We start from the raw sequence: 15761 nt of genomic DNA on the forward strand, positions 1-15761 counted from the left end.
CCCTATGTGATATACCGTTATAATTTCATACTGTTTAGACTAATATTTGCATTTCCTCATGATACACTGAATGGCATGAAGAAAAAATAATCTCAGGAATTCTAAGTGGTTTAAAGAAAATTAATTAGAAACTGAACTATGTACAGTAAAAATCAAATATTCAATACATCTCTTCACAAGAAAAATGTATAATACTCTAAGATTTAAATAAACAAATTATAATACTGTGACATTTAAATTAATCACCTTTTCCATCTTCTTTTTGGATGCTTTTCACTCACACTTCTCTATAGTTTCTAACAGACTTATACTCTCCATTATCTACTGAGTCCCACAAAACTAAAAATATCATATAATTTATCACCGAAACCAGGACACTTTTGAGAGTAAAAGGAAAACTATTAAAATTACATCAGGACAATAGGCACAGATCATGGCAATCAAGGACATAGGTCATACAAACTTTCAGCTAGTCTAATAAAACTAATTCTTGTTACAAGGCCATTGATAGATAAGTATTTGACTGTTTCCTCTCCCAGACAATACATGCACTTCAATATTTAGCGTAACCCAAAAATGAGAAATTCAAGCATCTTTGTAAGACAAACAAAGGAATAATTTTTGACACAAAAGGCCTTTCTTAGCACCAATAAATGAGTGGCTACAGCCTTAAATGTAGGAAAGCCTCCATTGAGAGGGAGAGTTTCAGAAAAGCTCTAGTATAGTAAATGAGATGTGATACCTGACTCAAAAATATATTTGCCTGGTCAGGTGTGGCTCAGCGGTTGAGCATTGACCTAGGATCCAGGAGATCGCAGTTCGATTCCTGGTCAGGGCTCATGCCCAGGTTGTGGGCTCGATCCCCAGTCAGGAGCGTGCAGGGGGCAGTTGATCAATGACTCTCATCATTGATATTTCTCTCTCTCTCCCTCTCCCTTCCTCTCTCTGAAATCAATAAAGATATATATATATATATATAACTTTTTATTTATTTTTATTTTTTTAAATATATCTTTATTGATTTCAGAGAGAGGAAAGGAGAGGGAGAGAGAGAGATAGAAACATCAATGATGAGAGAGTCATTGATTGAGCCTGCAACCCGGGCATGTGCCCTGACCGGGAATTGAACCCCGATCGCCTGTATCCCAGGGTCGACGCTCAACCGCTGAGCCACGGCCCGGCCGGGCTAAAGATATATTTTTAAAAAAATAAATTTCATTCATTATGCCAAGCCATTTTTCTCAGGTAAGACTTCCCCAAAATCCAATCTGTATATATTTAGAGATCTAATTTCATGTACATCACATGGTGGTGATGTTCATGAGATGCTATGGACATGTGCTAACCAGTCACACCCTTAACTATAGCAGCGTATTCTAAATCTAGTATACTTTACAATTGAGAATGCTGACCATAATGGCAAATTCATTTCCATAAAATAATTACCCTAACAAACTTTTCCAAATGGTTTTTGTTTTGTTATATGAATATATAAGTATCTATAAGAAACTTGGCAATATCAAATATAAAATAAATCTACTTATTATTAAAATTAATTTCAAAAATAATTTCTCCTGTACTTATCATGAAAGGCGATTTGGAATAAAAAAGTATTTTCATCAGTAAAATTAAATTATCATCAGTAAAAAATAAAAATTGTGGTAAATATATTTTATCTAAACACTCACCCCCCCCGATTTCTTATAGAATAAAAAAAGAAGAGTATTTAAATTGTGTTTTTTAAATCTGCAAATTATTGCTTTCTTAGATTATTGAAAAAGGAAGATTATAAAACCTTGGAGAAGGAATAACAAATATAATAAAACTCACATAGTTTGTAATAATATAATGAATTTATTTGCACACACATTTAGAGATCCAGGTCTGTAATTCTAGTGTAAAAAATAATAATGAAATATGTTCAAAAGTAAATTGAAGAACAAGCCAAATCACATTAAAAGAAGACAAAACTGTTTAATCTTTGGTCAGCAACTTCTCCACTGGTAAGATACCAAGGTAACGAGCCAAGGTAATCAGCTGATTAGTAGGATTACCCAGGAGGGAACAGAGCCCACAGTACTAACCTAACAACGCTCTGCCTATGTTGCCTAAAGAGGAGCACCTAGTGTTCATCTTCTCTTTGAGACTCTGGAGTTACGGAATAAGGAAGCAGTGTGAGGGGGCTACAGAGAGGGGATTACAGAGAGGAAACAGAAAACTGGTATTATGGAGTATAAACTATTAAGATAGAAAGAACGGGGGGGGGAGGGATCACATTATCAAGGGGGAAAATTATCTTCCAGTTCATAACAAAAAGGTAAACCAAGTTAATGGTAAAACTAAACATTCAAAGAAACGATCTGTTTGTACACATGATTTGGAATTTGTTTTTCACATTCACTGCTAGTAAGGTTATAATAGTTTCAGGTTTAAACAACTTCTGGGAAAGATACACTGTGAAAGGACAATTTTTTAAAATATGCATATGGTCATCTCTAACTTATAAGCCAAAACTTACCTCATCTTCACTCAAACTTCATTTTACAAAACAAAATAAAATAAAAATGTAAAATCATGTACACTAGATGAAGGAACTATACAACCAAATGAATCAGGTATTCCTAAAATATTTCTTTTACTATTTGGGAGTTCAATTTAGAATATTTTTGCGACCAAAATAATGCTGCTTTATAAACTTCTATTAAGGTAAAAAATAAATTATACTGACAATTATAGATTCACCAACTGAATCATGAATGGACTGTCATTAGAAAAATATTTCCCTTTTATGTAACTAGGAGAAGAGCAATTATGAAAGCCTAAGAATCTGAAGAAGGTACTTCTTGGAACAACATTGAAAAGAAATACTTCTAGTGAGAAAATTAAAATTGATTAATTACCTGTAAGATAACAATAGCATTTTCTATGGAAAGATCATCTGATGGTAGGCCTTCACTTTTCCAAATTAACTGCTCACTTTCAGTACAAAGAAACCTCCTCATATCAAATTCTGAAAAGTTAAAGATATCAATAATACTTCAATACAACAATCTTGTATTTGACAAGGGGGAGGGGATACAAATTTTAAAATATACTCAAAAATCTCATCACTATCTTTACTATTAAATCCATTCTTCCCCATTTAACACCAGAAACTAAGGTGAAAATAAGGTTACAAAAAAAGGGCAAAGAAATGGAACTCAGTTAATTTATATTTTACCTATTAAACAAATGTTTCACACCTATAATAATTTGTGAAAAGCAAAAAATTCACAAGGAATTTTGCAGTTCCTGCATCTCATCTTAAGATATGAAATTACTGTAAAAATTTAAATAAAATGCTTAACTGCATTCATGAAATACCAAAAATAATTCAGTGGTCTCAGTTTTATACAGTGATTTAAGGAATAGAATAATCATTATAACAAAACAATTCTCAGACATTTGTAGAATTCAGCAAATCTAAAGTAGCTACAGTATGTTTTACAGATAATTTCTCTCATTTACAAAAGTAAAAGGACAAAAAGCAAAAGATGCATATTTAGTATACTGAAATTTCAAATTCATGAATAACTAAATACAAACTTTCAAGACAAGCTGACTTGGTCCATTCTTCCAAACAGGTTTTCCTCAGACCCTCAGGAGCAGCAGAAAGGTATGTAATAAATGCAGCAGCCAGTTGAGCTCTTTTAGGAAGAGTAGCTAATTCCTCTGTTATCTCTGCAACCTGGAAAAAAGAGAGAGAGAGTGATGTAGGGATATGTTTTAAAGTGGAAATAACAACAGCTTCATAAATTAGAGTTCTGAGTGTAGAAAAAAAAATCATTTGTGGCTTAAAAGTAATAACCCTTATCTTGAATAAAGTGTCAAAATGTAAAAATATCAACAAGACCTTTGATACTGCTATTAAACAAATGCGTGAAATCCCAATATATTTGTAAAGATGGACATGTTTTGTCATTGGAAGTTCCTAACAATTTTTTAAAAAAGCAGAACCTTTATCCCAATCACAGTTAAATATGAACTATGAATTAGAATCACTTTTTGTGAAATACAATTAAGATACATAGAGTATGAACAAAGGCACAAAACAAAGGTTAATCATTGAGACTCGTTAATCCATTAATCCATTGTCAAAAATCCATTCATATAAAGATACTTTGCTTAAAGATTAATTCACATAACAGCCATTAACATCTAGATCATTTTTCCCAAGCCAGCTGAACGTTAATGGATATTTCTCTCTCTCTCTCTTTTTTTTTTTTTTTAACATTACATTATAGTTAAAAGCATAGTTGGCTAAAACATAAGTTTGAGCAGAAAAAGTAGCAATTCAGGAGTAATGAAGAGAGAGAGGTAGAGTGACCGGAGGGAGTAACATTATGGAAGGTTTCCCATGGGAAGGAGCTCCTATTTTAACCTGTGGTAATTATGAGCCATTGAAAGTGTTTAAACAGGGCAGTGAGTGATGTTATGGACTGGGTTTTAGAAAGATAATTAAACTGACAAATGAAGAATGAACCAATTAAATGGTCAGATAACAGTGAGACAAGTTGGGAGAACTCAGGAGGAAAAATGAAAAGAACTGGCATTAAGGATAGAAGACAAATATGAGAGGTATTTGCAAATGGATTATGACAAGTAAATAAGGAAGAGTCTAGGACAACTACGTTTTTAGTTTTAATGCCTAGAAGGAAGATGCCTATGAGAGATAGAAAATAAGAGATTTGGGGTCAGAAAAAGAAAAATCAGTTAATTTAGACATATTATGTTTGAGTTCCCAAGACAGTTAAATGCAAATACCTAAAGTATAGTTGGAAATATGAATTTAAAACTCAGCAGCCTAGAAATATAGCTCTGGTAAGCATCATAATATAGGTGACATTCTTCTGGACAATATAACCCCAGAATAATGGCAAAGAAAGAAGAAGAGGGAGGGATACCGACATTACTGGATGAGCAGGTGCAGGAGGGAACCTAACTGGTTAAAGAAAAACAAACAAACAAAAACAAGAGACAACACTCTAACAGAGCATTTCAAGAAGAAATACATAGCTAACAGTGTCAAATCTAAAATCACTGTCCTGATAAAGGTGAGTTCCAAAAAAATACCTAAAGAATACTGCATTCTCCATCAACTTTTCATCCATGCCCTTCCCCTCAATAACACAGATAAAAAAGACAAAGCCCAGCCGGGCATGGCTCAGTGGTTGAGCGTTGACCTAGGATCCAGGCAATCCGGGTTTGATTCCTGGTCAAGGCACATGCCTGGGTTGTGGGCTCAATCCCCAATGACTCTCTCATCATTGATATTTCTGTCTGTCTGTCTCTCTCCTTTCCTCTCTCTGAAATCAATAAAGATATATATTTGGCCCGGCTGGGCGTGGCTCAGCGGTTGAGCATTGACCTGGGATCCAGGCGATCAGGGTTCAATTCCCGGTCAGGGCACATGCCCGGTTGTGGGCTTGATCAATGACTCTCTCAGCATTGATGTTTCTCTCTCTCTCTCTCCCTCTCCTTTCCTCTCTCTGAAATCAATAAAGATATATTAAAAAAAAAAAAAGACAAATCGGTTGCTTTGTCAAAAATCCATTCATATAAAGATACTTTGCTTAAAGATTAATTCACATAACAGCCATTAATATCTAGATCATTTTTCCTAAGCCAGCTGAACATTAATGGATATTTCTCTCATTTTTATTTTTTAACAAATACATTACATTATAGATTTCCTGTATTTTCAAGGAAGCCCTTTAATAACCTTTCTCCCTCACACAAACCTGTGCATTCCATCTCTTGTGTTCTCTATCAAGCTGATTAATTAAGACTTCTGCAGCTTTAATTGTTTCTTGTGCTTTGCTTACTTCAGCTTCAAGTTTTGCAGCCTCTGAAGTCCTGCTCTGAAATCTATGAAAACATTAAAGGCAAAGAAATTTAAGAGATTTGATTAAATTATCTTTAGGTAGTAAAGGGAACTTTTATATGAAAATTTAATTAATGACAATACTACCAATAATATTTGTGCTCAAAATATCATTCAAAGCCCAGCCAGCGTGGCTCAGCTGTTGAGCATCGATCTAGGATCCAGGAGATCGATGTTTGATTCCCAGTCAGGGCACATGCCCAGGTTTCAGGCTCAACCCCCAGCAGGTGGCATGCAGGAGGCAGCCAATCAATGACTCTCATCACTGATGTCTCCCTCTCCCCCCTTCCTCTCTCTGAAATCAATAAAAATATATTAATATATATATATATATATATATATATATATATATATATATCATTCATAGAACAGGTACATATACCAACATATACACATACATATACATACACATGCATGTATTATGTGTATATATATTTGAAGTGTAGAATTCTCACAAGGCATTACTAAACTATACATACTTCTCCATATGACATTCAAGACCCTGTCATAAGATTGACTCAATTTATCTTTTCAGTGTTATTTCATTCTATTCCAGTCCAACAAAACTCTGTGTAAACATCAGAGTAATTATTTCTTCTTAGAAAATGCTCTACCCTTCACCTGTGGTGCACTTCTCCAGGCTGCTCCATTTGCCTAGAATATCTTCATCCCTTCCTTATCCCTACCTCACTCCTGACTGATTCCCTTAAACATCTAGCTATCAAACATACAAATAAAAACTTTAAATTCACCTCCAATATCCAGCCCATTATATATATTCTCTCCCTACATGCCCATTCACCAAAATTTATAACTTTTAAAATTATTTTCCTTAAAAAATACTTGTACAAATTTATAGTTTTATTAAATACAACAGTAATAGTCCACATGAACACTTAGTCCTTCAACAAATACGTAAGTGCCTATAAAATGCTCAGGATATAAAAACTTACACCCAAACAGGTTATTACACAGGTCTCACCAATAATTAGCAGAGGATCTAAAAATGCGTATATGCGTGTGTCTGACATCAAGTCCCATGAACCTTACAGTACACTGATCGCCTCTGCAAGTGTTTCTCCTTCCCTGAGACATAAGACTCTAGAACTCAGATATTCAATATGGTAGCCACCTAGCAACAGGTAGCTACTTAAATTTAAGTTAAATTAAATTTTAAGTTCAATTCCTGAGTCATATTATCCGCATTCCAAGTTCTCAATAGCCACATATCGTTAACGGCTACCCGAAAAGCACAGATTATACAACATTTCTATCAATTCATAAAGTCCATTGGACACTTGCTCTAGATCTGGAAACAGAGACTACATCTTTGCTCACCTCAACAATTCATACTACACCTTGTACATGGTTTTGTGATAAATATTTTCTGAATCAAATCAACTTGCTTATTTTTGTACAAGTTGTATGAAAAATGGCAAGTGTCTCTTTGTTAAATTAGAACTTAAAAATAGATAGATCATGCTTACTTTTTCAACTCCCTCGTTGTAAATACACAAGAAAATAAGACTGTCACTCACAACCTTGAGTCAATTAAATCTTAATTAAGGATCATGTTAAGTAACTGTATATTAACCAGAATTAATTCATTCTTGATAATGACTCTAAAGTTGAAAATGACATTCTGTTTTACTTAAAATTAAAAGTTAATTCTGAAGGTTTTCATAATAATCTTTCTAAAATGTTGTTAGTATTGAGTAGTGATTAAAAACAGGAACTTTATGGAGTTAGACTAATCTAGAATCTAATGCTAGCCCAGTCATTTACTAGCTGAGTAACATAAGACAAAAATAGCCTTTCTAATCTTCAGCTTCCTAATATGCAAAATGGAAGAAAATCCACCTTTCAGTACTGTTTTAAGTACTAAAAAAATAATTATGTAAAGTGACAAGTACAACACCTGACACATGTACAAATGCCTTATAAATGGAATCAAAACATTGCTACCATATGCTATCTACTCAACAAATACTGGACAGTTAGCTGAATGTTAAGTACTGATTTTGGGCATATGATACTAAAAAGAATATACTATTTTTCTCACACTTCTTTAATTATACCTGTAAGAAAATGATGTGATTTCTTTCCTATATTTCTAACATAAAAAAATATTCAGGAATATTGAGAACACTGAATTTATGGGTTTGAGGTTTTCTTTTTGGTTTATTTTTTTCTATAAGTAAATATATAAAGAGATAATTATTTCCTGACTATATATAGAGAAAAATTCATAGATTTCAGTCAATGATGAATTTCTTTCTTGGTACAACAATTTCTATTCCTTCCTTAAGAAAAAAGGAAACATAACACCACTTGGGAAAAAAATGTGTTCACATAAAAGGTTTTAGTTTCATAAAACTGAAAGCAAACAATAATAAGTTATTTAATCACATACAGTAGTCCTCCCTGTGGTTTTGCCTTCTACAGGTTCAGTTACCTGTGGCCAACTACAGTCCAAAAATATTTAATAGAAAATTCCAGAAATAAATAATTCACAGGTTTTCAATTGTAAACCATTCTGAGTAGTGTGATAATGTCTCACACTGTCCAGCTCTGTCATGCCTGGGACATGAATCAGCCCTCTGTCCAGGGTATCCACCCTATATACACTACTCACTCTAAGTCACTTAGTAGCCATCTGAGTTATCAGATCGACTGTGACAGTATCATAGTGCTGTGTTCAAGTAACACTTATTTTACTTAATAGTGGCCCCAAAGCACAAGAGTAAGTGATGCTGGCAATTCTTTCGGATATGCCAAAGAAAAGCCGCAAAGTGCTCTGTTTAAGTGAAAATGTGAAAGTTCTCAACTTAGAAAAGAAAAAAAAGTTGTATGCTGAAGTTGCTAAGATTGATGGTAAGAATGACTCTTCTACCCATGAAACTGTGAAAAAGGAGAGAATAATTCATGCTAGTTTTGTTGTTGCACCTCAAAACAAAATTTATGGACACAGTATCTGTTAAGTGCTTAGTTAATATGGAAAGGCATTAAATTTGTGGGTAGAAGACACGAACAGAAAACATGTTCTGATTGATGGCAACATGTTACATGTATATAAGAAGACTTCAACAAGGGATCCTCCAAAATTAGTGGCCACATTCACATAATTTTTATTATAGTACATTGTTATAATTGCTTTATTTTATTATTTGTTATTGTTAATACGTTTGTACCTAATTCATAAATTAAACTTTATCATAGGTATGTACATATAAGAAAAAACATAGTATAAATAGGTTCAAATACTACCCACTGTTGTCTTGGAACATATCCCCCACAGATAAGGGGGGACTACTGGACTCCATTTTCCTATCTTCACATTTTTTAAAGAAAAATTTTCCCACATTTATAATAACTCCCATATTAATATTTTCTATATTACACTAAATAGCAATCAGGAGCCCAGAGGTACATGAAAGGTTTTAAGATTAATAATATTTGTAAGTGGTCCTTAAATTTGAGTACAACATTTGCACAGGGAATATTTTTTTTAAAAAAACAGGAAGCTAAAAGAATAGATTTTTTAATGTGATCATACACCCTCATGGAAGATTACAGAATAGCATCATTGAAAATAAAGGAGTCTAAAATATTAAATTCAAAACAATAAGGAAATGAGAATACCAAATGTAAACACTCAGTATTAGCTCATTACATTCTATTTAACTTGCTCAGTTTTCCAATGCTTGGGAATAAATATATACATAGTGATAACTATACCAAGGAGATTTAAAATGTTTTTGTCTATACCATGAAAACTTTTTTTTGAAAAAGGAATACCTTCTATATTATACCTTTCCCAATTTTGGAGTGATAAATAACAAAAAAAGAAGTGAAAATAGTAATTCTAACTACGATTTTCAAAAATAAAAAAACAGTTGAGATATGTTTTCAAATATCCAAATTACATTTTAAAACTTAACTTACTTCTCTTTGAGTTCTGATACTTTTTGACCAACAGAATTAAGAAGCTCCTCTAGTTTCCTTTTTCTGTCTTCAGTTTTCTTCAAATTTCTAAAATACAATTGAATTTTATAAAAGTTATTCTATTTTAGATATCAACAAATACAGCACTAGCACCTTAAAATGTAATCTTGCAGTAAATAAATGACAATCAAAACTGTCAATAATTCAGTAGTCATAATATCTTTACTTAGAATTTGATTTGAAAAGCAAAGCTAAAATTAAAAATATATTCTCTGACTTAACCATACCACTTCCAGGAGTCTATCTTTAAAGACATGTGTGAGTAGATTTCTGGATAAAAATGGTAAACAAAGTCATTTATCTACTATCCCTTCAAACTCTACAGAATGAAACCAAGGGAATAAAAAAGAAATACATGCATAAGAAGAAAGATAATGAAGTAGAAAAGTATTACAAAATAGTAATTTAATAAAATCTTGAAAGGTGATAACTAACATACCAGAATTCAAAAAGCCAAAAGTTAAATGGCTGCAGGAAGAGAAGCTAAAATAATTCTAATACTCAGGAAATGTAGACAATAGGTACCTCTGAAGATAACAATAGAACTAAATACAGAGGATTGACAGTCAGTACTATCAAGAGTTTGACCTCAGATTGCCTCCCCCACTGAGAGTAGACTATCTTAACACAATCCTGGAAGTCAAGTTTATAACCCTCACCCACTCCCATCTACTCTATCCACACCCTAGGCAGAAGCTACGAGGGTTCTTCTACACAAATGACTGACCAAAATACCCACAAACATTGAGAGGTTGCTAGCAAATGGCCAGACTACACTGCTGCATGCTGCTGGGCATTTGTGCACTGCACAATCTCCTGGAGGTTTTATCAAAACACGGACTGCTGCCCTGGCCAGTGTGGCTCAGTTGGCTGGGCGTCATCCGGTGCACCGAAGGGTTTCAGGTTCCATTCCTAGCAGGCACATGCCCAGGTTGCGGGCGGGGGTGTGCAGAAGGATGTTTCGCTCTCACATTGAAGTTTCTCTCTCTCTTTCCCCCTCTTCCTCTCTCTCTCAAAATCAATAAAAAATATTAAAAAACAAAATCAAACATGGACTGCAAGGCCTCACCCTCCCACCCCCTTCAGTGTATCTGATTCAGTAAGTACGACTGATGCTCAAAAATGTGGACTTTTAACAAGTTCCCAGGTGATACTGATGCTGCTGGTTAAGAACCCAAACTTGGAGAACCACAATAGAATAAGGCCTTCAAAACTGTGGGGTCAAACTGTTTCTAGCAGAGTGTTCTGAACCTGGCCCAACTACTGATCACGTGTAATGGTATAACACAGATAATTTTAGACACTGGGAAGACCTCAAAATATTCCTCACGCCATTTGACCTTTCTTAGGAAGCTAATGTGAAGGAGGATCTCCAGAAAAATGAAGGACTAGACTAAAAAAGAGAAAGGCAAGGGCCCATAAAAAAAAATACAGTCAGAAAAGAGACAAAGGTCATCCCCAGGAAAACGGTGAGGAGAAGTCCCAAGATACCAGCTGTAAGCAGCAGGCCTGGGGAACAACTAGTCCACATTGAAACAGAAGGAAAAAGGCCTCTAGGACGGTAAGAGAAAAATAAATGGAACACACAGATTCTGAGTATGCTTTAGGGTCTGACAGAAAGACCACAAATAAATATGTGATATGTAAACAGAAAAAATAATCAACTGAAAAATATGAGGTAATTATTAAAAATAACAGGTGTACAAGGACAAAAATATAAAACATGTGTCTCAATGGAAAATATTTATACAGTCAAAATAATGTATAAATTTAACATGACTTAACAGAAAAATTTTACAAAATTACATTAAAAAAATTATAGTTTAGGGGGGCTATAAAAAATCTCCTTGCCTAAGAATATATGTGAAAAACTGGGCAATCAAGGACATGATGTACCTCTTAGTCTGCATGAGAACAGACGTGGTAAAACACAATGCTGACCAGTAACAACAGCAAATTGAGATGTTGAAGCCCCAAAAATAAATGGTTCAATTTTCCCCCTACCTGCCAGAGAATGTTTTAGAAAATACATAGTGAACATTTCCTAGAACTTAGAAGGCATAAACAAATATAAAATATCTATATTTACAAAACCTACTTTTTTGTACTTTAATATTATTCCTTTACAAAACTTTAGCTCTTTCTAAGGGAACTTCTACCAACTTATCCTTTCAACAACATAATAATGGTAGGGGGAAAAGTGATTAATTCTGCTTTCCATCTCCTTCTAACTGGTTTTTCTTTTCTAGGTCTGTTGAACACTGAATTCATAATTAACTGATTCATTTTATATATTTTAATGTTTTCAGCTTCCTTTTTAGAGATAAACAAGAAATCCTAAATAAATCCTAATTACATAACTAAGTCATCAAATTGATGAAAATAAGTACAGGTTAGAACTGTTTATATTTTCTGTCACTTACGATTCTAATCGCCCCTGCTCAGTTTCCAAAGGCTGAATTCGTTCCAGGACGTGGGAGTACTGCACATTGGCTTTCACCCAGGCAGCCAAAGGAGCCGCTGCTGTGCTGGCACGCTTGGCATTCTGAAAAACTCATCACAGTTATCCCGCTTCCTAACTTAACTTCAAATAGAAGCAAAGTTAATTCTAGCAGACTTTACTTAAGCATTTATTTCACAAGTTATCCCCCAAAATGAAGGTAAAAATGAAATAAAACATTTCATAAATTATCCCCAAAATGAAGGTTTTGGTTTATAGCTAAAATAAAAACAAAATCAAAATTGCTATTTTGATTAAGGTACTTCTCACTTTCTGCTTCAAAATCATTTTGAACCTCATACGGTCTTTAGTATAACGATGTTTTTGCAACATATTAAGTATTCTATTAGTCACATTTATAATGACTATGTGTCCACAACAATGTTTAAGCATCAGTTCTTTCTCTTCTCTAAGTGGGATACCTCTTTAATAAACAAAAGCAATTTTCAAACCATGGTTTTTAGTGTCAAAGAAGACGTACACAACATTTTGAATAAAGGATCGGATCTAAAAAACATGCCAGAATTGTGGAATTTAAACTATTCATTGAAATTAGATACAAATATCCTAACATAGATATCTATTATTATATTACAAGATATCTATTGGTACATGACAAGGAAGAAAGAAAAGCAGGTGAGGCAAGCTGGAAGTTAAGACATGACAGACTAGGAACTTACCACTGAAAGCCAAAAATAGGATTTAAAAACCACTTATGATAATAAATATGTACCACCACCTCCAACCTGGATTCTGTTTTACCTAATTCATCTGGTAAGTGCTTATTACCTATAATACGTTCAGCTGATTTTTAAAAACTTTTAGTTATTAGACAGTCTAAGCAATTGATAGTCATCACTTTTTTAATAAGCAGGATATTATACAGTATGGAAAGGAAATTTATGCCATAACTCTTAAAAATTACCTTTGGATCAAAAGATCCTTTATTTTTAAAAAGAAGTTCTTCAACACTCTCTCTTATTTCCTTTGGAATATTTCGTGCATCAAAGGTTGCTATGTCTTCTCTCACACCTCTTTTTGCAAGGAAACTAAAATTAAAGCATATTACTTCAAATGAGGTTAAATAAAATGTGCTAGTTCTTACAAAAATATCAATTTAACAAAACAGTGCATGCAATACTTTTAATCAATTAGCTAACAAAAAATAGGGGATTAAAGTATGTAAGCTTCAGATGACCTACCCATGGTTTTTAATAAATAAAGAACTACAAAAAGATGCACAGCAGTTTTCCTAATATTCTGTGACTAACCAGGAACACTGAAATAAAGGAATTACAGTCCTGTTATTCTACCCGCATCCTTTTATGTGAACTATTGGGTACTCATAGGCTCTAGGATATACAAGAAAATTTTCTGCTTTCTAAGATAGGAATTTAAAATTTTCTCTGAACCTAACTCTCCTCCCCAATCTCCAGATAGAAAAGGACTTTACTTTCAACCTAAATCCTAAATGGAATTGAATAGCATAATAACACTGCTACAGAATAAAACCTGAAGATGCACTGTTGAATATGTAGTTAATACTCAGTCTTTTCTAGTACACATTTCTCTTGTATTATTTATGGGGCTCTCACTCTCTCTGTCTCTGCCAAGAGTGCAAGACTCTTTGAGACCAGTGACTACATTTTCTTCATCGATAAATTACAGTAAACACATGCTCTGTACTGTGTGAGCATCGAAATAAACGATTATACTTATTGCGACATTCTTAAAGATCTTAAGGCTTTCCTTTTCTCCTCTACTGACACTTTAACAATCACTTATAAAGAAAGGAAAATATAGATCTGGATATATGTTACATAGTATATCTTGAGATATCAGGGCAAAGTGTGCAACAGGTAATTAGATGAAGTTCAGTTTGAGAAACAAAATTAACAAAAATTTAAAATATAAAGGAATATGTAATTCATTGATGAAATAATAACATTTTTTACAAATTCAAAAACTTACCTTTTCATGCTCACCCAAGATGTATCAAAGATACCCATCAACCTTAAAACTCCTTCAAGAATGTCTCTGATCACATCAGGTGGCATGCGCAGTGAGCGAATTTCTGAAAGAGATTCTGGCTTAATGTTTCCAACTGCTAGTTTGGCTTCATTCACTAGAGGCTAAAAGACAAAAAGGGCATTTTTACTTTCAAAAGATATACATGAAAAAATTGTTAGCTCATTACAAATTATTGAATATTTCTCATTTTACTAAAAATGACTACTTACTAACATGCTTTCTCTTCAAATATCAAAATGCTTTAAAACATAAAGTACAAAGTGTTCAAGTTGAGAAAGAGTCCTTACCACCATAACAGCAACACTCTAATCTGGAAAATGTAATTTGTTTTGAGACAAGTTGCCATTTTCAAAGCTCTTTATATTCTAAGACTAGTTAATTTAGTCATGTCTCAAGAAAAAGAGCCTAGAACTTTTTCTTAATTTACCTACAACACATTTTTCCCCTCTATAGTCAAGACAACATGAAAACAAAGTTTATTTTTAATTACCATAAGTTAATTTGCTTACTACTCCTGGGAGACTTCCCTTCCTGTTCCTCTTTTACAAATGATATTCTAGTTAGAGCCACATTTGATAATACTATTAGAAAATAACTTCAGCAACTAATGTTTAAACTCCTATATACAACTGGTAGTCAAAAATGTAAAAGGCTCTTACAAAGTTTCTTTTTTTTAACTTACCTGTACTTCTTTTAATTCATCATCAATTTTGTTTTTTCTCTCTTCAATTTTAACAACTTCATCTGCTATTCTGTGCTTCAGTCTTTCAAGTTCTGTCTTTTGCTCACTAGCATCCTACAGGAATATTAAATGGCAATCCAATAAATTTTAATGCACTCAATATTTAAAAGCATCATACTAAAAATGTTATTTTAAAAGGACATTTTCTTTTAAACGCTTTTCTAATGTTTGCATGAGAATTTCTAAAGTGCCTGGGAAACCAATGATACAATCTACTTTCTATTTACTATCAGGAAGTTCCTATGCTTTATTTACCGAAATTTTTTTGGACAGCAAAGCACTAAATGCTTATTATAAAAAAAACAAACAAGTCAGAAATTCATAAATCAGAAAATGATTATAATACACATTTAACACTTGCAACAAACAACCCAGAGAGGTTAGTACTATTATGCTCACTTCATAAATGAGGAATCTAAAACTGAAGTCTTCTATAATTCTAATAGCAGAGACTAATAATTCTTAAAGACTCTAGTATATTAGAAGCTTGTGTTTCCATATTTTAGAGAAAAATTCATTGAAATCATGATAATTTGATGGCAAATATATGAACAAAATCA

General features: G+C 33.2%; 1 protein-coding gene across 2 annotated transcripts in view; it reads right to left on the bottom strand.

The window, feature by feature from the left end:
* Nucleotides 1-15761, bottom strand: part of DYNC2H1 (dynein cytoplasmic 2 heavy chain 1) — a 244420-nt gene that overhangs the window by 131830 nt on the left and 96829 nt on the right. For both annotated transcript variants that reach the window (XM_081152801.1, XM_081152800.1), the window contains exons 56-63: nt 15142-15255; nt 14400-14560; nt 13354-13477; nt 12352-12473; nt 9869-9955; nt 5781-5907; nt 3586-3727; nt 2901-3010 (exon numbers count right to left, since the gene is read on the bottom strand). In XM_081152801.1, coding sequence (XP_081008927.1) covers nt 2901-3010; nt 3586-3727; nt 5781-5907; nt 9869-9955; nt 12352-12473; nt 13354-13477; nt 14400-14560; nt 15142-15255 — 987 coding nt within the window. The remainder of the gene's footprint in view (nt 1-2900; nt 3011-3585; nt 3728-5780; nt 5908-9868; nt 9956-12351; nt 12474-13353; nt 13478-14399; nt 14561-15141; nt 15256-15761) is intronic.

Source organism: Miniopterus schreibersii, assembly GCF_964146895.1.
Source record: "Miniopterus schreibersii genome assembly, chromosome: 12".
Classification (NCBI taxonomy): domain Eukaryota; kingdom Metazoa; phylum Chordata; class Mammalia; order Chiroptera; family Miniopteridae; genus Miniopterus; species Miniopterus schreibersii.